Source organism: Eumetopias jubatus, unplaced genomic scaffold (assembly GCF_037043125.1).
Source record: "Eumetopias jubatus isolate StellerSeaLion01/CBP00866 unplaced genomic scaffold, mEumJub1_p1.0 scaffold_3, whole genome shotgun sequence".
Lineage (NCBI taxonomy): Eukaryota > Metazoa > Chordata > Mammalia > Carnivora > Otariidae > Eumetopias > Eumetopias jubatus.
In genome coordinates this window covers 91,461,453-91,484,905 of record NW_028274809.1, presented here as the reverse complement: position 1 = coordinate 91,484,905, position 23,453 = coordinate 91,461,453, and the positions used below count along the sequence as shown (strand labels likewise).

At 38.1% G+C, this 23,453-nt stretch overlaps 1 protein-coding gene across 1 annotated transcript in view; it reads left to right on the top strand.

Annotated features, from left to right (window-relative positions):
- Positions 1-23,453, top strand: part of THSD7B (thrombospondin type 1 domain containing 7B) — a 763,227-nt gene that overhangs the window by 711,570 nt on the left and 28,204 nt on the right. The window contains exons 17-19 of the mRNA XM_028101331.1: positions 10,938-11,079; positions 13,274-13,389; positions 15,484-15,601. Of these exons, the coding sequence (XP_027957132.1) occupies positions 10,938-11,079; positions 13,274-13,389; positions 15,484-15,601 (376 nt within the window). The remainder of the gene's footprint in view (positions 1-10,937; positions 11,080-13,273; positions 13,390-15,483; positions 15,602-23,453) is intronic.

Below are 23,453 nucleotides of genomic sequence, written 5' to 3'. Positions count from 1 at the left end.
GTGTTTTTACCTTCTAATTAGTTTTAATTGCAGATTTTATAGAGACCAAATTCCCACTCCCCAGGTGTTTTTTGTTTGTTTGTTTTTTTGTTTTCCCCTGTTTCAGAAGACTCTCAGATAAAATGGACCTTCTCAATTTGGTTGCATGTCTTAATTTCTAGATGGTAAATTCCATGTTGAAAATCAAATGTTAGATACACAGTTATGTTGAGTAAACATTTGCAGAAAATAAGTTTGAGATTTAGAAACAGCCTAGATACTTTTGTATTCTCTTTCCTTCCTGTCTCTCTTCTTAGCGTTGGCACTTTGAGAAAGTTATTTAACCTGAATAAATCAGGAAAATTAAAATCATGCACAACTTAGAAGTTATAGTAAGGGCTAATATACGTAAATCATTTAGCACAGTGTTTAGCACATAAGTACAAAAATAAATTGCCAATATTATGTATTAGACCCAATTTTAAGTACCTCCTATGTGATGAGTGCTATGTTAGACCTTGGGATATAATGATGAAGAGCCCTTGTCCTCAAGGAACCTACAGTCTAATGAGGAATGCAGAAAATTTCTAATCAATTTCAACAGAGTTGCAAGTATTAAAAGAGAAAAAGCAAAGGGTGTCATGTCAGTGTATATTGGCACATTTTCTAACAGCTGGGAGGATCCCTGAAGTTTTCCAGGCATATGGCAATATACATATGGAAACCTCTGAGATGAGTAAGGGTTAGGTAGGCAAAATAGAGTAGATGACGGAGAAAGGGAAAAAAGAGGAAAGAAAAGATTCGCTGTGAGCAAGAGCCTAGAGCAATGGTGACTGGAAAGAATGAGCCCAGATCAGCTTCCCGTGCAGCGCCCTCTATGTTGTTAGCCCCATGTATAGAACTTAATAGCACTCTTCTTCCTCTGGCCGATCAAGTGGTTTTGGCCAACCAATGATCAGATTCTCCTGAGAGGAAAGGGGCCCAAGGATCTTTGGTGGGAGAGGAAAGGCACAAATGGAGCGTGAGATCCTAGACACACTCTAGGTGCAGTGTTCAGCCCCTTTCCTTTGGTTTATGGTGGGGACTGGGAATGGTGGGAGGACACAAACATTAAAACATATATCACAGAATTGATTCTCTTTTAGTCTTCTGAGTTCTGAAGAGGCGCCCAGCACTGTTGCACTGCTGGCAGACACCACACTCTAACCTGAGATTCTCATTGCTGACAGCATCCTGGGGCCCATCACACAGCAGGAATCGCATTGCAGTTCACTGCTTAGGGTTGATTTGATTTTTTATTTGGTTCTTGGATGGATGGGACTTAGAGTGAAAAAAGAGAAGTAAGCATCACATGGAAATAAGAGAAGGAAAGGAGAGAGAGAAAAAAAAAGGACAGGTAGAGAGATTGACATTGAGATTGAGTTTGTGTGCCCTCAATTCAAATAGCAGTTGTCACCTAGGGATCCTCCAGGTGGCATATGATTAGTTATGACTATATGCTTCATTTGTTTTTTCATTAGCATCTCCTAAATATTGGTGTGCTAGTGCCATTTATAATTCTCTTATTGACAAAAAAATTTCAAAATAATTTCAGATTTATAGAAAATTCACACCATCAGTTTTTGAGCTTGCCATATATACTTTATCTTTCTCTCCCTGCCCCATACACACATGTACCCCTTTCTCTCTACACATGGACACACACACACTCATACACACACACACACATATATGAAAAAATAATGGTATATGTGTATGTACACACACTCTTTTTTCTGAGCCACCTGCAGATGTTGAAGGCCTCATGCCCTTTAATCCCTTAATATTAACCATTCAGGGGCTGGCTGGGTGGCTTAGTCAGTTAAACATCTGATTCTTGATTTTGGCTCAGGTCATGATCTCAGGGTTGTGAGATGGAGCCTCTCTCTCTCTCTCTCTCCCTCCCTCCCTCCCCCTCTCTAATATACACACACACACACACACACACACACACACATACACATATATATGTGTGTATACACACATATATATTTTTTACATATATATATTGGCCATTCAGTATGCATTTCCTAAGTACAGGATATTCTCTAACAAAATCACAGCATAGTTAACAAATTCAGGAAATATATCATCAACAATACTTGCAGCTAATCTGTGGACCATATTCCCAAGTTCTCTATGGTCCCAGTAATGTCCTTTCTAACATTTACAGTCCTTCGATTACAGGATCCAGACCATATTGCATTTAATGATTGTATACCTTTGGTCTCTTCAGTCTTTTTCTTTCATGACTTTGACTTTTTTTGAAGAATGTAGGCCATTATTTTGGACTGTGTTTGGTTATTCTTTCTTCATTCCCAAGCTTCCATAAAAATATAAACAGGTGACACCATTTGTAATACATAAATGATGATTGGATAGGCCATACATCATTCATTTGTTCCAGGGTATCTGATTGGATTATAAATTTGTACCTTCACTACTCCTTAGTGTCATAACATACCAACCAGAAGGACTATGTGGGGATGTCCCTGACTATTATAAAATCTTCACTCAAACATCTTAGCTAAGCAAAAATCTCCAAATATTTATGTGCAATCCTAACTTCCTCCTAGCAATAGGCCAGCAAATCTTTACAAGGAACATTATTTCATATTGATGATATGATAGCTTTTGCCCTTGCTCTTGTCAGTTTCATTACACTGAGACATGTGGCACTCCTCTTTTCACTTAACTCTCTAAATACAATGCACCAGCCCCTAGACTTTGAGCATCTTTTGTGAACTGTGGTCTCCTCGAAGGCAGGCAGCAAGGCTTATTCATTGTCCTATCCCTAACTTGACTCTCCCATTCTTCAACCTGCAGCTTTTCTTGCTTTCTGGTTAGTTTATAACCCATAGTTCCTTATGTCTTTTCTCTCTCTCTCCTTTTCCATCTCTAATTACCATTGTCCAGACTAAATGCTTCCCAGGTTAAAATAAATAGCAATCACAATAACCACAGTCACAATATAGCTCTCTGATGCATTGTTTTTCCCTCTGTCCCCACCTCAACATACTCCTCAAGTACTGCTACTTTTCAAGTAGAACAGTTGAAGATACTGAAGAACAAACTAGCCCTCCCCAATTCAAATCGTCCCCAATTCAATTTGAATTCAAATTCAAATTGTTACATTCTTCAAACTTCAATTTCATCATCTGTAAAAACAAGGATATTAAAAGTATATCTAGATCAATAGGAGGTTGAAGGCCTTTATGTAATAATCCCCACATAATGTCCACCACAGTACTGGGCATGTGTTCATACTCTAAAATGGTACCTATTGCTATTTAGGGTTTAAGACAGCATCCACAGTATGTTTTCAGTCTCCACTGTTATTATCCTTTTAATGCCTCAAAAGACAAACAGAAGCTATAAGACTATTCTATACATAGGGTTATATGTCTTGTTGGACCCCTCAGATCTGGGGTAAAGTATAGGAAGAAACAGCCCATCGCGTAGGGCCCAGGAATCCAACCTCTGCCCCTTCTGACTGACCAGTAACTTTAATTTATGGTATTTAATTTCTCATCAGGTATGCTATGATGCCATAGTAAATATTCCTTTTTGTATGCAATTCTTTACCTGTGCAAAATATATTAAGAGTTCACTGCACTTGCAAAATCCACAACTCTAAGAATTCAAAATGCTTACATTCATTAATCTCATTAAACTCACTAAGTATCCCAAAGCCACTTTAGTAGACAGAGGTTTGAAATATATGCTATCATTTCATTTATTTTGAAAATGAAAAACATGAGGGGTTCATACTGATGACCTATAGGAGTTTGTTTAAATTCTACATTAAATCTATATCTCCTTTTTTCTATACTAAGAAGCCACTTTTTCAAGGACACTGGAAATTAAAAAAAAATAGAATATAACATAATTATACATTTGCTTTGTTCCATGTAACACGGAAAACATTCTAGGAATAACAGTACTTCTGCCACCAACATGAGTACTTTAAAATGCCAGTATTTTTTTTAAGATTTTATTTATTTATTTGAGAGAGAGACAATGAGAGATAGCATGAGAGGGAAGAGGGTCAGAGGGAGAAGCAGACTCCCTGCTGAGCAGGGAGCCGGATGTGGGACTCGATCCCAGGACTCCGGGATCATGACCTGAGCCGAAGGCAGTTGCTTAACAATCTGAGCCACCCAGGCGCCCCTAAATGCCAGTATTTTTTTCATAGGCTTATTTTTTTCATATTTGAATTTTATCTATTCATATAAACTCTACATGTAAATTTAGCTCACCACAAGTCTTTGCATTAATGTTTCCCCAGTCCTTTTGGATGTCTAAAACTGTGTCCAATAAATTCCTAAGAAAGGACTCTTGGAAACATCATTCCTTGGGTTCTTGCATATTGTCAACAGTTTATGCATGGTCTTTTAATTGAAAGTCAGCTTTGTTGGACATAAAATCCTTGGATCATGTTTATCTGTTTGTTTCTTTGTTTTCTTTGTGTATCTTTATAATAGCTCTGAAGTTTTTTATGGTATGAAGCTTCCGGTCCAAAAGTCTAATGACCAGTCTGATTTTGTTTCCTTGGTAAACCATCTGGTATTCTTTCCCAGATACTCACAGAATCTTTTCTTCTTTTTCTTTAAAGCTTTATTCTTTTACTAGGATATGTCTCAGTATTAGTGATTCTGAGGTACCCTTTCAATAAGTAGTTTTGGGTCTTTACTTTTTTTTTGAAAGTTTTTTAAAATCTTTTTTCAGTTCTGTTCTCTTGTTTAGGTTTTCTTTTTCATAAAATCTTATATGCATGTGGCATCTGTTTTGACTTACTTTTCTATTTGTTAGTTTTTCCTCAAACACTTTGATCTCTCATTAAATGTTTTTTTATTTCACTTTCACTTTTTCCATTTTTTGTTTTTCTTGAGCAAAAACAATTTGTATTTTTTACTCTTGTATTTCTCCTAGTTTTATCTTCATTTCTGAAAATGTTTTATTTCTGTTTACTGAGTTCTATCACTAAAAGTCTGTGTTTTTCTAATTATTATTTATGATGTTCTTTCATATCTTATGCCATTTTCTAAATCCTGATTTCTTCACTTTGAAATAGTGGTTTTCATCTGTTTTTCATGCATGTCTTTCTATTATACTTTTTTTTTTTTATCTATGGGGATCCTATTTTGACCTTTATATCTTTTTTCATAATACTGTTGTTTTGGAATTTGATATTTTCTTTGCATTTTTTTTTTTTTTTTTTTTTTTAGAGAGAGAGGGAGAGGGAGACAGGAGGAGGAGCAGGGGGAGAGGGAGAATCTTAAGCAGACTCCACACCCAATGCAGAGCCCCGGAGGTGGGGCTCAATCTCTTGACCCTGAGATCACGACCTAAGCTGAACTCAAGAGGGGTTGCGTAACCAACTGAGCCACCCAGGTGCCCTGTATTTTTTTGTGTGAAATCAAATTTTATGAACTTTTAGGAGGGGGTGTGGTTGAAGATTGTTTTTTCCTAATTTCATTTTCATGGTCCAGGGCTTGTTCATTCTTTCCCTCTTTTGTTTTGTTTTTAGTGTTGAGAACTACAGCAGCTTACTTTGTGAGATTTACTGGATCCTGTTTCCTTCCTCCTTCATTTACTGGTCCTTCCTTTTCCTTCATTGCTAGTTGCCCTGTTTAGCTCAGTTTGGAAACTCTTCCCACCCATTTCTCTTCAGTGCAAGAAACTGTCCTGGAAAGGACTTTTGTCTTGTTAATGTTAGGAATTCACTGGACTCATACTTCATCAACACCAAAAACCTCTCCATGGACCCCCTTATGGTCACCTGCTTTTAGAGTATACAAAATCCTCCTATGCTCAGGTTTAATTTTCCATTTTTGGTGTTCTTGGGTATGTCAGATGCCTCTTTTTTACTTTCTGCTTTCTCCTGTTGGATACAGATATCACACAGGTGCTGCAACTTCAGTCATTGGTCCCCCGTTCATTGTTTGTTTATGGAGGTAACTCATCACTTAATTTTACTAAGCATATTATCCGTACATTTCTGTCTTTGCTCTTCCTATTGCATTGTGATATCCAAAGGACTTTTTTTTCCCACTTCTGTAACCAACTTCTTAGAATTCTTGAGAATATTTTTAAGCATAAGAGGCATGAGTAACAATTCTTCAGGTCCAGATTTTTCTCCTATAGAGGTCTGTTCATCCCTTATCAACCTTTGAGGATCAGGGTTTAATTTTTTTATATTTATTTTAATTCCAGTATAAACATAGAGTGTTATATCAGTTTCAAGTGTACAAGATACTGATTCAACAACTCTACACATTACTCTGTGCTCATCATAGAAACAAAGCAAAAGTAAACTATTGGGACTACACCAGAATAAAAAGCTTTTGCACATTTACTAAAACTATCAGTAAAATAAAAAGAGAACCTACTGAATGGGAGGAGATATTTGCAAATGATATACCTGATAGGGGTTAATATTCAAAATATACAAAGCACAGCTCAACACACACACACACACAAAAACAACAAATAATATAATTAAAAAATGGACACAAGACATAGACATTTTTCCAAAGAAGACATACAAATGGCCAACAGACACATAAAAAGATGCTCGGCATCACTAGTCATCAGGGAAATGCAAATCTAAACCACAATGCAATATTCACACCTGTCAGAATGGCTAAAGTCAAAAACACAAGTGTTGGCAAGGATGTGGGAAAAGAGAATCAGGATTTAATTTTATTAAAAATTTCCTTACAAAGCATTGCAATGGTATTTTGCAAATCTTTTTATGCCATTTTTCCAAATAAGAAAACTCAAGTCAATAGCATTATATATCCATATTTGCCTCATGAGAGATATGGAGAAAAACAGCAGAGCTTCTCTCAGTAGGACTAATCAGTGAAATGAAGGAGAGACCATCTCAGAATGATCAGATAAATTCTGTAACAGAACAAAAGTGTTCATTTTCTGTATCTGGTGGGAGTTGACAAGGCTAGACCTTGGAATCATGCTCATTTCCAGACAAAAAGTATGCTGAGTGACTGAAGTTCACAAGTACCTGGGTTTATGTGAGGTTTTATTGTGTTTGTTAACAGTTAAGTGTTAGAAAAATATCAAATTATACATTCTTATTTGGGTTTCTTTAAAAATCTAAATTAACTGTCATCCTTTATCTGGATAAATCAGAACTCATTTATTGATATGTTTTATTAAGTTAATGATAGATGCCATTATTTTGGGAATTGTCATCTAGAATTTATAGAAAATGAAAGAGAATTAAAGATTGCATTCTCTTTTTATCAGATATACAGACATATGGGGAATCCTTACTTTTAGGCAATATGATCATAGTCCAGGGTTGACCATTTGTCTACTAACGGTAGCTTACAAATATTGTCTTATTGTCTAGGAAGAACCACATTATCCTACACAACAAGTATTTATTATTTACATTCTTTATGCCCAGACATGGAACAAGCTTCTCAGTGTCCAAGAAAATTAAGACATGGACTCTCTTCAAATAGCCAATGGGAAAGAATGCATACACATTGATACATGTACGAGTGCAATGGGAAATGTGCAGTGAACGATATTCCATTTTTATGGGTGCAAGGGAGTCCTTGGAGGTTCTCAGATGGGATATCTGATTTAATTTTGACAGTTGAATACAAATATCCAAGGGTAAAGGCCCTATTGCTATAGAGAACAAAAGGTATGAAAGCACAATGTCGTAAGGAAGGATTGAACTTTAAGGTAAGTGCTGGTTTTCGAAGGTAATAAGTTAGAAAATCCAGTCTCATAAAGGAGGCTTATTTACCAAAGACTAGCTGGTTCTTATTGGTCGTCTCTTTCACTAGCAAATAAACTTTAGCTATATAACCTTGATCTTTACAATAAAACTGGTCCCAAGTCGACTTTGGGTTAGTTATCCACACATAATTTTCTCACTTCATTTAGGAAATTGACAATATGTCTTTATATAAATACTCGAGAGGAGATCCAGGTTTGTATTTGAGGAGTCTTGATCCAATAAAGAAATCATCCAGATATAAGCCTCCTTTACCATTCTTTTTTTTTTGAGCTCCACTCCCTTCTTCCTTGTGACCAACTTATTATTTTATAAATTTCCTATAAACAGCCAATAGAAAGAAATAAGGAGAAAACACTAACCTCTACCTATCACTTGTTAGCAGTTGCTAGGGCATTTTTTTTTTAAGTGGAACATAAAAATATTGCCTAAGATTAGGTTGGATTGTGTTTGTTGACTCCAGTCACCCACACTTTCCCCTGTCTATTTCTATGGGATAGAGAATTAGTAGGAGAGTTAGCTGCAGTGTTGGTTTTCAATATATTAATTTCTAGAAAGTAATTACCAAGGTCTTCATGATTATGAATGATGGATTATGCTCAACTAAATATTTCTTAAATATTTTATTTATTAGAGAGAGTGAGAGAGAGAGCACAAGCACAAGCAGGGTGGAGGGGAGAGGGAAAAGCAGACTCCCCGCTGAGCAGGGAGCCTGACGCAGGACTTGATCCCAGGACCCTGGGATCATGACCCGAGCCAAAGGTGGATGCTTAACTGACTGAACTACCCAGGTGCCCTCAACTGAGTATTTTAAAACCACATCCAGCAGAATTAGAAACTGATAGACTGAGGTCTAAGGGAGGAAATTCCCAAATCACAAATTACACCCATGACCTCTTCTCACTCAGGTTTAGATGAGGAGCTAAGATATAGACTAATATATAAGTAAATTGTTCTATATGTATATATATATATATATATATACACACACACACACATACACACACACACATACACACACACACATATATATACATACATATATATTCTATATATGTATGTTCTATATATTTACTATATAAGTAAATTGTTCAAGGTGACATCATAATTTGATGTGTGCATGTGTTATTTTCTTTTTTGCTTTATTTGGTGACTTAGACTAAGCAGGTATAAAAATTCTAACATTTATTCACTTGGTTCCAACATCAATTGATTTTTTTATAAGGCAGAAAATCGGTAGAACACTAATCAGGGATATCTACCTAGATACCTTCATTTTTGTTTCATTGGCAAATCATTTAAGTTCTCATTCCTTCTTATGAGAATTAACAATCAAATTGGTGAATTAGTAATAAATTATTGGTAAGCATTTAGCATGGGATTCATTTGCAGATAATTAAGTATAATGACCTGGTTTCAATGGCCCTTTATCATCTAGACACAATTTGATACAATTAAAATATAAAATTGGTTTATGAGTATTGACAGATTATCCAGCTATAAAGTCACATGGATAAAAAATATGTTTCAGTGACTCCAAACATTTAAAATTAGAAGAAAATTTTGTGGCATTTTTCTGCATATTTCGGTGCAATCCAACATCATCGTTTTGATTAACAGCCAAGATTCAGTTTATAGGTTGTGTTCTTGCTACAATATCTGAAAAACTAAAAGGCATAAAAATAAATAAAACATCCCAATATAGAAATGATGATTTTGGTGACCTTAATTTAGAGACTTTTATTTCTCCTGTGGTTTAAGTATCTATGTGCCTTTTAGATTTGGGGTCTGGAATCGTGTTATTGTGACCATTCTTAATGGTATTTATTGAATAATTACTACGTAAAATACATACCAAGATTTTTAGAGACTGATGTGGGAAGTAGAAAGCATGCTATCATGCCCTCAATGAGTTTATAAAGAAAGGAAGGAGCCAGGGTAATAAAGGCAATATTATAAGGACAGGTATAGTGTATAAGTATATGGGTATGTATATCTGTTCAGAAACAAATCCTATACAATAATTCCTGAGCATGAGTAGAGAGTTGCACAGGAAGGAAGAGAAAATTTTATCTTTATTAAAAGAAAGAGGGGTTGGGGCGCCTGGGTGGCCCAGATGGTTAAGCGTCTGCCTTCGGCTCAGGTCATGATCCCAGGGTCCTAGGATCAAGCCCCACATTGGGCTCCAGGCTCAGCAGGGAGCCTGCTTCTCACTCTCACTCTCCCTCTGCCTCTCCCCCTCCTCATGCTCTCTTTCTCTCTGTATCTCTGTGTCTCAAATGAATAAACAAAATCTTTTAAAAAAATGCTTTAAATAAAAAAAGAAAGAGGGTCAATGAAGCCTTGAGTAGAGTTCTGAAGGCAGGGAGAAGGGTAGGATTTAGGACAGTTGAAAGATTATTCCATTAGGGGGAGCTCGAAGGTTCACCATGGGTAGAGCGGCTGGATGAAATGTGGCAGACAGGTTTACCTGGCTCAAGGGCATTATGTGCATTGAGGCTATCAGAGGACCCATGGGCAAAGTGATATTTGCAGGAGGTCTTTGAAGTTCACATTTATACATTTGTTTTGTTGAAAGGGCAGTATGACGTGCAGTGGCTCATCCCCTGTGGATCGGAGGGCCTCCCAAATAAGAGGAAAGCTCTGGTATACTGGCAATATTGATTTTATTAATTCTCTTTATATACCTGTTCCGGGGTTTTAAAAATGATTTTCTCATTAAAATGTTCTGTGTGGTTATTTCTATTGGGCTAGACTATCTAAGGGCACAGGGACATTATCTTCCTTTTTTCATTCATTTAAACATTCAAAATGCATTTATCTCTTGCTCTGTGGCAGGATATTTGAGAGCATAGAATGTGTTTAATTGATGAAAATAGTTTCTGTGTGCCTAATTCTACATGGAAGATAGAAATGTAGCCTTCACCATAACATAGAAAAAGAAAGAGCTATCAGGTGGGAAATACAAAAAACTATAGTGAATCACAAAATGGTTTTAGTTTCTAAATATTATGTTTATAACACCTCAGTTGTCTCTTCCCTGTACTATTATACAACGCCTACACGAACACAGATAATCATATATAATTTGCCAACTAACTCTGGGTTCCTTCTAACTCTGCCTGCTCTTTGATTTTCACAGTCATGTGATCCCCACTCAATGCAGAGAAGAACCCGCCATCTGCTGAGACCCTCACTGAATTCAAGGACATGTGCTGAAGATTCACAGGTGCGGCCTTGCCTCCTCAATGAAAATTGCTTCCAGTTCCAGTACAATCTAACAGGTACAGTTGAAATCCACAGCCATGCCACTTCTCCTGAACACTGATGGGAGAGTGTGTGTGTGTGTGTGTGTGTGTGTGTGTGTGTGTGTTCATTCATTCTTGGGATTAAGGTCTGACAGTAGAATGTGAGAGTGTATTGCATGAAGGGCTGAGGATTTGACATTTCCAGAGAAATTCCCACTCTTGGCATGTAGATTCAGCAAGGCCACGTGGAATCTCTGAATTCCAAGATGCTTAGAAAGACTTGGCAAAGTTTCAGAATAGAGCTGAATTAAGCTATGATAAACCAAAATAAGAAAAATAAGCAGCACGGGATAATTTACCATTTAGGGAGGAACGTAGTCATGCTGTCATAGAATTTAGCTCTTTCATGGCCTTTACTATTTCAAGAAATTCAAGCTTGTGATGTACTTTGCTCTATGGGTCTTAATGAGGATAAATGGTAGACCTGAGTGGACAGGGATATTTTAGAGGCACTAGGAATCCCACCCACCTCATTATTCAGCCACTGCTCAGGATTTTTCTGGGCACCACAGGGTCTAATACCACAGACTGTTTAGTTACATTGATTTGCTACCTGTCATTACCTGCAGGAGCAGATATACAAAATGCCACCAAATGTGGACCCATGTTAAGTCTCAGCAGTGAATTCAGTACTGACAACCAAGCAATCAACATGCCTGCAGAGGCAAAGCAATAGCCTCTTCTGAAACCAGTTCCCCACTGAGGTCACATAGGCACGACTGAGATTTCTCACTTAGAAAACTTTATAGTGAATTCTAGGGCGACAATTTGATTGTCTTTATTGGTGAAAGATGACCTAGTGTATATTTGCCCTTTCTCTTTAGTTAAAGGTGCTTCAGATCCTTGATTTTTATAGTAATTTTTCAGAAATGCAGTACAGTTTGCTATACTGGAAGAGCATGTCTTTAAAATACTGATTTTATGGGGCGCCTGGGTGGCTCACTTGGTTAAGCAACCAGCTCTTGATTTCGACTCAGGTCGTGATCTTGGGGTCATGAGATGGAGCCCTGTGTGGGGCTCTGGGCTCAGAGAGAGACTGCTTCTCTCCCTCTACCTTTGCTCCTCCCCCGTTTGCACACAAGCACTTGCGCCAGTGTGCATTCTCTCTCCCTCTCTCTCTCTAAAATAAAATAAAATAAAAAATAAAATAAGATACTGATTTTATTACATATGGGCTTACTATTCCTATTAAACTCATAGATCACTTATCAAACATTGAAAATGTCTTTAAAGAGGTTCTCAATGTTTATCATCAAAGAGCATTCTTTCTAATTAGACCAAAAGTAAGTTTTGTTTTTGTTTTTGTTTTTTTGGTTTTTTTGTTTTGTTTTGTTTTTTTAAGAATCAGATTAATTGGGATGCCTGGGTGGCTCAGTCGTTAAGCACCTGCCTTTGGTACAGGTCCTGATCCCAGGGTCCTGGGATCGAGTCCTGCATTGGGCTCCTTGCTCAGCAGGGAGCCTGCTTCTCCCTCTGCCTGCCACTCACCTTCCTTGTGTGCTCTCTCTCTTTCCCTGACAAATAAATAAATCTTTAAAAAAAAAGAATCAGTTAATTATGGGATAATTTGTTCAAACTCCCAGTTATCTAGTTTGTAATGCAGCTATCTAAATCTATAAAACCTTCCCTCATGAGAGAATAATTTGAAAAAAAATAGACTTTCTGTAATAATCATGTAGTTTCTGAGGTACCTCTCTTTCCTTTCTGAGGCACCTGTCTTAGCTCCACTGTACTGAATGTATGAAATTGTTTAGATAATTGGATTTATTCCTTGAAAATATTTTCAAGTTACATCAAAGAGTAGCATCGTTTCTGGGTCCCTTTTCTCTCCTTATCCCCCACAAACAGAGGATTCCAAACTAGTTTTCCTTTACCATCCTGATGAGTGTCTTTCCCTTCCTCTTCAGTCAACAGCGACATGGTCTCTAACAAACTGTTTGGATTTTTACTTTTAGAAAGCAAACTTAGGAAGGTGACACACTTTTATTTGGTTGCTTATTTGTTTTGCAATAAAAGAATTGCAGGGTGCTTTTTGAAGCCACCTGGAAATGACTGTAGGGTTATGTATATATACTGTCCTTCCTCACCAGTGCAAATCATCAAAGGTCTGTTGTATTTTGCTCACATGACCATAATTCTGAAACTCGGTGTGGTGATCCTGTACCTGTAGATTGGAGCACGTGCCAGCTAAGTGAAAATGCCACCTGCGGACGAGGTGTCAGGACCCGCCTTCTGAGCTGTGTGCGCAGTGACGGCAAGTCGGTCAGTGTGGACCAGTGTGAGCAGGTAATTTGTCTATATTTGTATCTCACACTCGAGGATTTGTGTTTCTTAATATTAGGCTGCAACCTTGATGCTTGATATAAAGGTCAAACTCTGATTCCTTCTTGAAGCCTCTTGAAGCTTAGCTTTAGTTAGAGTAAGAGGTCTAACTGGTATGGGACAGTTATACCTCATTCCTTTGAACTTAGTCAAAATGACTGGGAAAGGTCATTTTGCACTGAGGAAATGGATTCAATAAAAAATTATTTTTATTACTTTCAAGAACTTAAGTAGATGTACTTGCTTGCTACAAACTATTCACATCAGGCGACTTTAATATCTGGATAGGACTCTGTATTAGGCTGGTAATTCATTTGCATATATGAACACTGTGCCTTGCATATAAGATGAACACTGACACTTACTATTAGAATATGCTGCTCATTTGCTTAGCAAATGATTGCTAGATAAATAGCACAGTCGTATTTTTCTTCTCAACCTAAGTTAAAATGCCTCCCTGCCAAGTTCCAATGAGTGAGTTCTGAATTTTTGTAATGTTATTGTTCCTTTCTTTCCCGTGATAAACTATGTAGAGCTTGGACAAAAGCTGTAGTCAAACCTATTCCAAAGAAGTTGCATTTCCTTTCCAACATCTGAGTGAAAATCTCTCTGGGGACAGTTTGATAGAAACAACGATGACCATGTGCTGTCACACTGGAAGAATCACCAACACAGTCTTTGGAATAAATTGAAAATACTCAGGGTCAGTTAACTCAGGCTTCCATAGAAGCTTCCTAAACAAATGGGCAAAATGAAAATTGGTCCCATTTCTCCTGACATAGATGGAGTCCACAAGTGGAATTAAAATCAAAATCAAATTTTTCTCACCTATCCTGATTTAAGTATTCTCCTATTAAGAATTAAAAAAATGGCTCTCTAAACCAACAGGACAGCCCGAGACAGTAACACTGAGAAAAAGCCATCTGAAATTGGACATCCCCTTTGGTGAAATTCTAACACTGGCTAAGACAGGGCAGAGTTCTGTCCACCAAGTGTCAGTGCTTTATCTTAACATTTCATTTAATCTGTCTCTCCAAAAGTTGTCTGCTTTAGCAAAAATAAATCACCAATCTACAGCAATTCCAAATAAACTAAAAATCGTACATTTGGTGTATGTTATAAATCTTTTCTTTTGATACAAAGTGAGATAGAAACTATTCAGTAATAGAAAAATCAGTTTCTCTGCTTTTCAAATACCGTATGTTCAATATTTAAAGAATATTAGTTTAAGGAAGTCCCAAATTATTAACCTATCTAGAGTATCCATATATCTCAAATGGATTGAAGATCCCATGTGGTAATTTCTCTATTGCCTATGCAGCATATAATCATGCTATAATCATTCATTTTAGCTTGTTGTGGACATTGCTAACACTTAACATGTGTTGAATGTCAGAGTTTTCCTAAATAAGCAAATAGTCTGTGATTTCTGTAGCAAGATTTTTCATTATTCTTTCTGTGTTTCTTAGATGATTTCTTTCACAAAGATCTCTTCTAGTTTGGCCATTAGAAAAATCTATAGATTTTTGCCTCCATGCTGGTTTAAGAGAGGACAAGAGGAAAATAAACCATATCACCAATTTTTCTCATGATTTAGAGTACGGTTATGTTTTCAACCTAATAGGTGTTTTTTAATGAGCATAGCTGGGTTGTTGATTCTGTTTTTATTCTTATTTATTTTTTTAGCTGGCTAGCTGTTAATTTTGAGCTCTCTTTGTACTCTTGGCCTATCCAGAAGTGCAAGGTACCTGAATTTAACACTAAGCGAGGACAGATTTCTGTTTCACACAACTGTCTGCTTTCCCAGTACCTTAACTGCAGGTCTATTCTACAGTTGAGGACTTTAAAAAAAGAAATTTGGGCCAACAACTTTCTATTCTGTGAAGTTAGGCCAACTATTTTCTAGGACGGCCACCAATTTTTATAAGAAAAGATATTTTTCCATACAAAGATGTAGAAAGATTATTATAGAATAAAGTCTTTCCCATGAAAGGATAGTGATTTGATTTGAAGTGATAGGATTTCTGCAATAAAAGTGTATTTTATTTTCATCTGCAGCGTAACTTGGAGAAGCCCCAGAGAATGAGCATTCACTGCCTGGTGGAATGTGTGGTCAACTGTCAGCTCTCAGGGTGGACAGCTTGGACAGAATGTTCAAAGACTTGTGGCCATGGAGGTATTTGGGTTCCCTATGTTTGTCCCCACTAAACAGTTTGGTTTTTATTTTTTTTATTAATTTTTTTTTAATTTTAATTTTTTAAAGTAGGCACCATGCCCAGTGCGGAGCCCAGTGTGCATCTTGAACCTCACAACCCTGAGATCAAGACCCGAGCTGAGATGAAGAGTCAGTTGGTTTACCGACTGAGCCACCTAGGTGCCTCAACAGTTTGGTTTTTAAATACCTTTCTGTATGCCATAACTTGACAAATGGGCATAAGGCATGTTGGCCAGTTGGCGGAAGCAATGTGAGGCTGACCCAGAGGGGAAGAGAGAGAGAACTTGCCTTGTATCAGTCCTTTCTGTCGAGGTAGAGGTTGCAAACCTGACCTGGCCACAGTGGCAGACACTAAAAGAACTGCTAGCCCAGTGAGACAGTGTTTTTCCAAAGGTCATAAACTCAGGGTACCTGGGTGGCTCAGTCAGTTTAGCATCCAAATCTTGAGTTCGGCTCAGGTCATGATCTCAGTGCTCTGTGCTGGAGGTGTGGAGCCTGCTTAAGATTCTCTCTTTCCCTCTCGCTCCAGCCAGCCCCCATTCTAAAAAAAAAAAAAGTCATAAGCTCAACAAAATATTGGCCTCCATGGTTTTTGGAAGAAGTATGTATTATATAAGTAATCTTGTGTCAGACGAACCCCCAAATCACAATGGCTTAATATCCCAAACTAGAGACTAATTTTTCACTCACATAAAAGAAGGGGTTGTTTGCACTTTAAAAAGTCAATCAAGAACACAGGTTGATGGAGGATCTGCCACTTTAACATAACCAGTTTTCTCTAGAGGGTGCCTTCCCGTTGGCTCTATGCAGGTAACATACATCCCTCCCATCTCTATTATACAAAATTTCGTCCCATGTTCCCAGCTCAATGCAAGATGGTCGGGCAGCAAATGTAGTTTCTAGATGGCCAGTCACTTCTCAGCGATAGTGTTCACTATGGGGGGAAAGGAGTATAAATCTGTGGTGAACAGATAGCAACCATTACCACAAGTTCCCAGGATTTCAGTGGGCAAATGATATACAGTGGCAAGGAACGAAAGGCAGGGATACTCAGAAGCTAGGCAAATGGATATATAGATAGCACTCCAGCACCAGACTAAAGTGGGGACCCAGACATTGTCCGTGGAAAAGAGCACAAGAAAATCATTGGAAAGCACAGACCTGTGGTCTAGGATAGGACTGCGGTTCTGATAGAGAGTTCTACTTTATCACAAGGTAGATGTCAGATATTTGGAGTAGGGCCCGAGGGAAAAATCTTGTTGTATGGTTAGGCACTAAGCAGAAGAGAAGGGAAGAACTGCAAGTTGCAGGAGTCATGGAATCAAAATGGGAGGAGGATACACCAAGACGTGGATCTGATTGCCAAACAAAAGTATTTGGGACAGGTTTCTAGAAGTGACTGGACCACTAGGACATAGGCTCATTTCTAGGCTACTCCCAAATGAATGTGCTGGAGTTGCAGATAATTCTCTGCCTCAGTTGGGATTATCTAAGGAACTGAGGTAGGATGCATCATGGAAAAGGGGCTCATGTGTGAACTCAGCTATCAGGTTTTGGTAACAGTAGAGCTGAAAACGGTAGTCAGGATCTGTATTAGGAAAATGTGGCTAAGGAAATTGAAAACTACTTCTGCAAAGAGCATCACTCACAATGAAAATATGAGAGTCACAATGTCCAATAATGACATGCCGTTTCCTGCACAGTTGAGAGCTCGTGCTCTCAAAGAACCTCAGGAAACCAAATGAAGAATCTCAAGTTTTCAGTGATTGACTGACTGTTCCTCAAATATTCTGATCGGCAGCATGGTATAGTTTCCAGTTGGGCATCCACTTTAAAGTTGGGTAAATCTAGGTTCAAATTGCAGCTGTTTAGGCAAATTAATCTGATTCTCAGCTGCTTTATCTATAAAATAGAATGCATGCACACTGGAGGTGTTTTGGTTTGAGAATTAAATAGTATGACGTATATGAACACCTAGTGCCGTAACTGACACACATCCTGGGTGTTTATTTGCATGTTAATTTTCATCTCCATCTTCTTAGCTCCCAGTAGTAGAGAGGGTCATTGGAGACTCCCTAGGATCTGTCAAGGATTATTCTATAGACTTAGGCACTCTGTCTCCCAATCACATTTCTCATCCTTTTACCCCACTTAAAATCCATACATCATAATCACAGCCTAAGGGTATTTTTAAAATGCAAATTTGAACAATTGTCTTCTTACTGACTTAAGAGCCATTTATCCATTAAACAACTACCCATGTGTCAGTTCTAGTTCAACATGTTGGGGGGCAGCAGTGGGTGGGAGGTAGACACTTGCCCTCTTCTCGTGGAGTTGCTATGTAGTTGAGGGACAATAGACAATAAACAAGCAAAGAAGTAATATTGTATGTCGGTGAGTTCACTATAGACTCATACAAATGAAAGGTGTTTTTCACATTAGTGATGTCTTTTGTCAGAACAGCTGGTTGCTCCTCCTCCGGCAGTGACTCACCCTGGTTTATTCCACAGCTATAAACACTGCAGTCTTGTCCCCACGGGTTTCTGGGCGGTGTCTCTTGTACAGAGGTAAAGGGTAGCATGGAAAAGTAGAGAAAGGATGAGGTCCCAAACCGTAAGCATGGTCCACAAGGACCCGTGGGATCTCACCCGTGCCTGCCTCTCTATGCCCATCACCCTCCACTGATACCTTGGCTCTCTTTGCTCTAATACAGGCTATTTCAGTCACATCCTTCAGTGTGTGCTACTTTGCCTTATGTGGAGCACCTTACCATCACCCCACTACTGCCTCCTACTGTTCTTCTTACGCAAGAATTGAATCAGTTGTAATGTCTGAATGTCTGAGGGGCCAAAGACCCTGTTTAGGTTCTTCATGGGTAAATCCCCCCAGTTCCCATGAGCACAGTACCTGACACACTGGAAGAATTTCAGTTAATATCTGTCATTGCCCATGTTGTTCTGCATCATAGGGGAAGAGCCTGCATACTGGATCATGAGCCCAAAGGCAGCCAAACCCTGCCAGTGGATGTTTTCCTCACCCTCTAACTAAATGCATACGTCTTAGGTACCCTTACCCAAGAATGTGTTCAATGCAAAGGAGACAGATCTGTTGATTATTATTTTTGCCTGGCAGCCCTAATTCTGCCACTGTACCAAGTCACTGAAACATGACAGATCTCCGTGTTAGGCTAATACACTACCTTTGAAAATAAGACCCTTAATTTTAAGTTTAGTATTCAAGTATTTAAGTTTTCAAGCAGTTCTGTTAGTACTGTAGACTCAGCAGCCCGTTTGTCTATTAGAAAGACAAAAACAAACAAAAGAAAAACCTTTCCAAATCTGAATCCCACTATTGGAGAATTCTAGGTAATTAGAGTGTGAACTTAAATTCACCTTTTCTAAGCCCTAGAATAATAAACAAAGAGAAACAATCAAAGATTTCCTAAGGAAGTCATTGTGCGAACTAAGGTACCAGTGGTCCTGGGGAAGGAATGTTAACTACTTGGAGAAATCAAGTTGCATAAAGGACTTGAAAGTCATCTAAATACTATTCATGGGCATTCAATATAGCACTAGTTATAAATCACCTCCAGCTAGTTTCTAAGGGTCTGTTAGGATATCTTCTTGGGACTCTTCTTGATCTTTAGATGTCTTGATCTCCTGAATTGTCATATGTAATTATACCTTTAAAAATATATTCCATAATCCTGATATCTGTCAGACCCTCCAGTGATCTAAATGTGTGTGTATTCCGTGTTTCTTTATTCATTCAACAAAGATTTATAAAGTTTATAACTATTATCCTGACACCTAACAGTGTCTTCTTTCATTGTCAAAAGTGACAATTGTGAAAAATAAATTATATGGTGACCATGCTATTTAGACATCTGTTCTTGAAGGCAGGACTGTAGAAGTATATTCATATGTTTTGCAAATATTCATTGGATGCTTTCTGAGTGTCAGGCGTTCTCCCAACAGCTGAGGCCACACCATAGGGAACAGAAAGGCTCCCAGGCAAACAGAGCCCCCCGCCATCATACAGTGAATGTTCTGGTGGGAAATTGGAGGTGATGACAAGACAGCAAATAAGTGAGGATATAAACACAAAAATAACCGATGTCCACGATGAAACCAAAACAGATCATGTGATGGAGAATAAGGAGAACAAGTTTTTGCAAGGGAGTGAGGGATGGGGGAAGAAAGGCCCCTGAAGAGGTGATATTTAGGTCAACATTGAATGACAAGGTGCCACCACTCTTATAACTGGTGTTTTCTTTAGGAGGCTGCTCTTACTCAACCTCACAAGCATTTTTTGACTACCCATTACATTGAAGCCTCGGTCAGGTCCTACAGACAAAAACCTAAAAATAACTATTTTTCTAATTACATTTGTCCCCAGTTTCAATCTTAACAAATACACTGAACAGTACAAAGAAGAATAGGACACATGGCCTTAGAATTTCTAAGCACCCACCCTCAGGATATCGCAGAGAGCCTTTGTGGTTACATTACATTATACCCCACAGCCCCCAAACCCCTCCGGTTCCAGCCCCAGTCTTAGAGCACCACTCTTCCCGGATCATCAACCACCCCCACACAGGCAGATAGTAATGTTTCCAAAATGAGAGAATTATGTATTTAGATCATGCCTTAATCCTCATGCAGCACAACCTAAAAGCAATAAGCAAACAGCGATCATCAAAAGCAAAAATGTATGGCACAGATGAATATGTTTCTTAAAAAGAGACCAAAGTCTGGAGTTGAAAGGGTTGGAAGCTATCGTCGAAAAGCATCTGTACCTTGTCCCTTCTGAGACAGTGTGCCAGCATCTGTCTTTTGTATGAGCCACTTTCATTTTTCCAACTGTTGGTGGCAATGGGGCAGAAACCATGAGAGGAGATAGTTTATTTAGTCACATTAAAGTGAGCAAGCATGTTGCATGGGAGTCTTACTCCAGCACCTGCGGCTCTCTGCTGACTTCTTTATCAAAGGCAAAAAAGTTCACACAATTGTCTCAGTTTATGAATTCGCTGGCTGTCAGGCAAATGCTGGTGTGCTAGATGCCCCAGATGCTCCCCCCATGAGCCACACTTCACTATCAAATCCACAGAACTACATTGATCTGGGGAGAGATTCTGAAATGAGCTCTGCCTTTATTCTCCAAGTGTCTGGATTGCCTCTTTAATGTATACCTGATGCTTGGCATATACTTTCTAATTATGTTAAAGATTTCAAGGTCAGAACAGTTTGAATCCAATTTATTTCACGTCAGAGAGAGACTGATTCTAAGCTTCCACTAAGGGATCTTTTTAGATAGATTTCAAAGATCAAAGCTTGTAATAGAAGAGCTTAATATTTGGATTAGTCATGTTCTTTGTTGAATTTTCATCAGTTCAGTGGAATGTAGAACTCCCTAAATTTAGCATATCATGAATTATTCATAATTATTATTTAACTGATAACACTCTAAGAATGTTATTAATCCCAAACTGTGATTTCTTTTTGCTATTTTGTATTTTTTAGTTCACTGTATATGAGTTTGTTTCCTACATTATGTAATCAGCCTGATTCTGTGTTTCCCAGATGACATATAATTTTTGTCAACTCTGGCCTATAATGCAAAAATAATTTTGTATTAACTCCAAAGTACCCCAACTTTTTGATTTTTCTGGCTTTTTTTTTTTTCTTTTTAAGCAAAGGTAAGCTGGTAACCTTCAGTTTTAGTGTCTGTATAAAATGTGATCACTGTGGTATCCTTGATTAGGCACAGTGCAATAGTTATAACATTTCAAACTTATTTGTTATATCAAGGAATTTGTTCCTATGACAAGAGAATAAGAAGCTAAATTATAGAATGGTAGAATGGGGAAAACAAAAGACTGAACAAGAAACCAGGAGATCTGAGTTTTCGAGCTGGCTTTTCCAACGGCAAGTTGTAGGTCTTTGAACTAGTCTTTGCAGAACTCCCACTACTTTTTATCTGTAAACTGATGAAATGTTAGAATAATTACTTTTTAACATCTGTTGGTCAAAGGCACAATTATTGGAGCCCGAAGTGTTTTAGTAACTTTTTACAATACCACAAAGTATATAGGCATAACCTTACAAGTGAGTTGATAAACAAGTAAGCTGCTCAAGGTCATGTAGCTTGTCAGTTATGGAGGAAAGATTCAAAGCCATGTTTAGGTGTCTCCAAAGCTCTATTTGTTCTATTTTGCCCCTTTGCATCTGACACTGTACTTATAAATGTTCATGTTATGTTCATGGTCCTGTGTATCTCTTTATAAAAATTCTCATAATTTATAGGTATATTTAAAAATAAGCAGAAGAAATGGATCTCAGATTGGAACACAAAGGGCAGTAAGGGTTTTAAGAAGTCCCCCAGAATTTTAAGCCTCCTAAATGTATACTTGTTTCCTAATCGGTCATGTCACATATTATCTAGCCCATCAATTGGAACGTAGCTGCAGGGAGCCAATATTACCTAGGAAAGGTGTGACTCTGATGGACACAGTAGCTGCAGGATGGCCAAAATCACTCTCTCTGCCCTTCTCCTTTTGCGTCACATGGGGAGCTCCTTATTGGGGTATTTCTGCTGTATAAAGGTTTTTACAGTGGTCTATCACGTTTTGTTAGCTTTTAATGGGACTGAAATGTGTTTGTTGAGAGTGGAAGTGGAGATGAGCGGCTAGAACACACTACAGAGAAGTCTGAAGCTCTTTATTTCCAAGCAAAGCCAAAGGTGCCTAATCTTCTGTCCTTGAAACACCTATCAGGATCCGTGATCTCTAAAACTGTGGTCTTGTTATTTCTTGCTTAGCTGACCTCATTCCCAGATAGATGGTCAGGTCTTAGACTAGTCTACTTTACTGTGAAAGGCTTATGGAATCTTTATCTTGCCTAACTTGAGTGTTCTCTAGGATGACAGGTATCCGGATGCCTGCAGCAATTTTCAGATAGGCCAAAGAATCCCTCTGTAGGGGAAACCCTTGGACCATAGCTCTGAGTGCAGAACTGTTACCATATCTTCCATCTCTAACAATGCCAACCACAGGCCAAAGATCAGTCTTTAGGTTGCAGATCAAGGCCAAAATTTTTCCCCACTCTGTTACATTAGAAAATAACATTGATAACAAAACATAATAAAATAAAATTAAAAAAAAATAACATTGATCCCAAATCCATGACCACCAGAGTGTATATTAAACAACGTTTACACTTAAACTTGGATAAAAAATCTAGGCAGTATTTTTTTCAAGTTTTTTTTGTTTTGTTTTGTTTTTAAACTCCACACACAAGTGGGGCTCAAACTCACAACCCTGAAATCAAAGGTCACATGTTCTACCAACTGAGCCAGCCTGGTGCCTATAAGTGATACTTGTTAAGAGAATTAAACAGTAGATTCCAGTATAAAGAGCCCGTGAAATTAACTGAACATTTTTTTTTTTTTTTTAAGATTTTAGTTATTTATTCATGAGAGACAGAGGAGCAGAGAGAGAGAGAAGCAGAGGGAGAAGCAGGCTCCCAAGGAGCAGGGAGCCCGATGCGGGACTCGATCCCAGGACCCTGGGATCATGACCTGAGCCGAAGGCAGACGCTTAACCATCTGAGCCACCCAGGCGCCCTTAACTGAACATTTTAGACAATGTAACTTTCCACTGCTTTCAGAAATTTACTGACAACTACCCTAAAACAAATAAAGAGCTTTCAGAGTGGAAGATGATGTTAGTACTATAATTATAACTATATTTTACCAAAGGAAAATTTGAAATATATGGATACAGGCAACACATTTGTTGCACAGGGTAGACCTC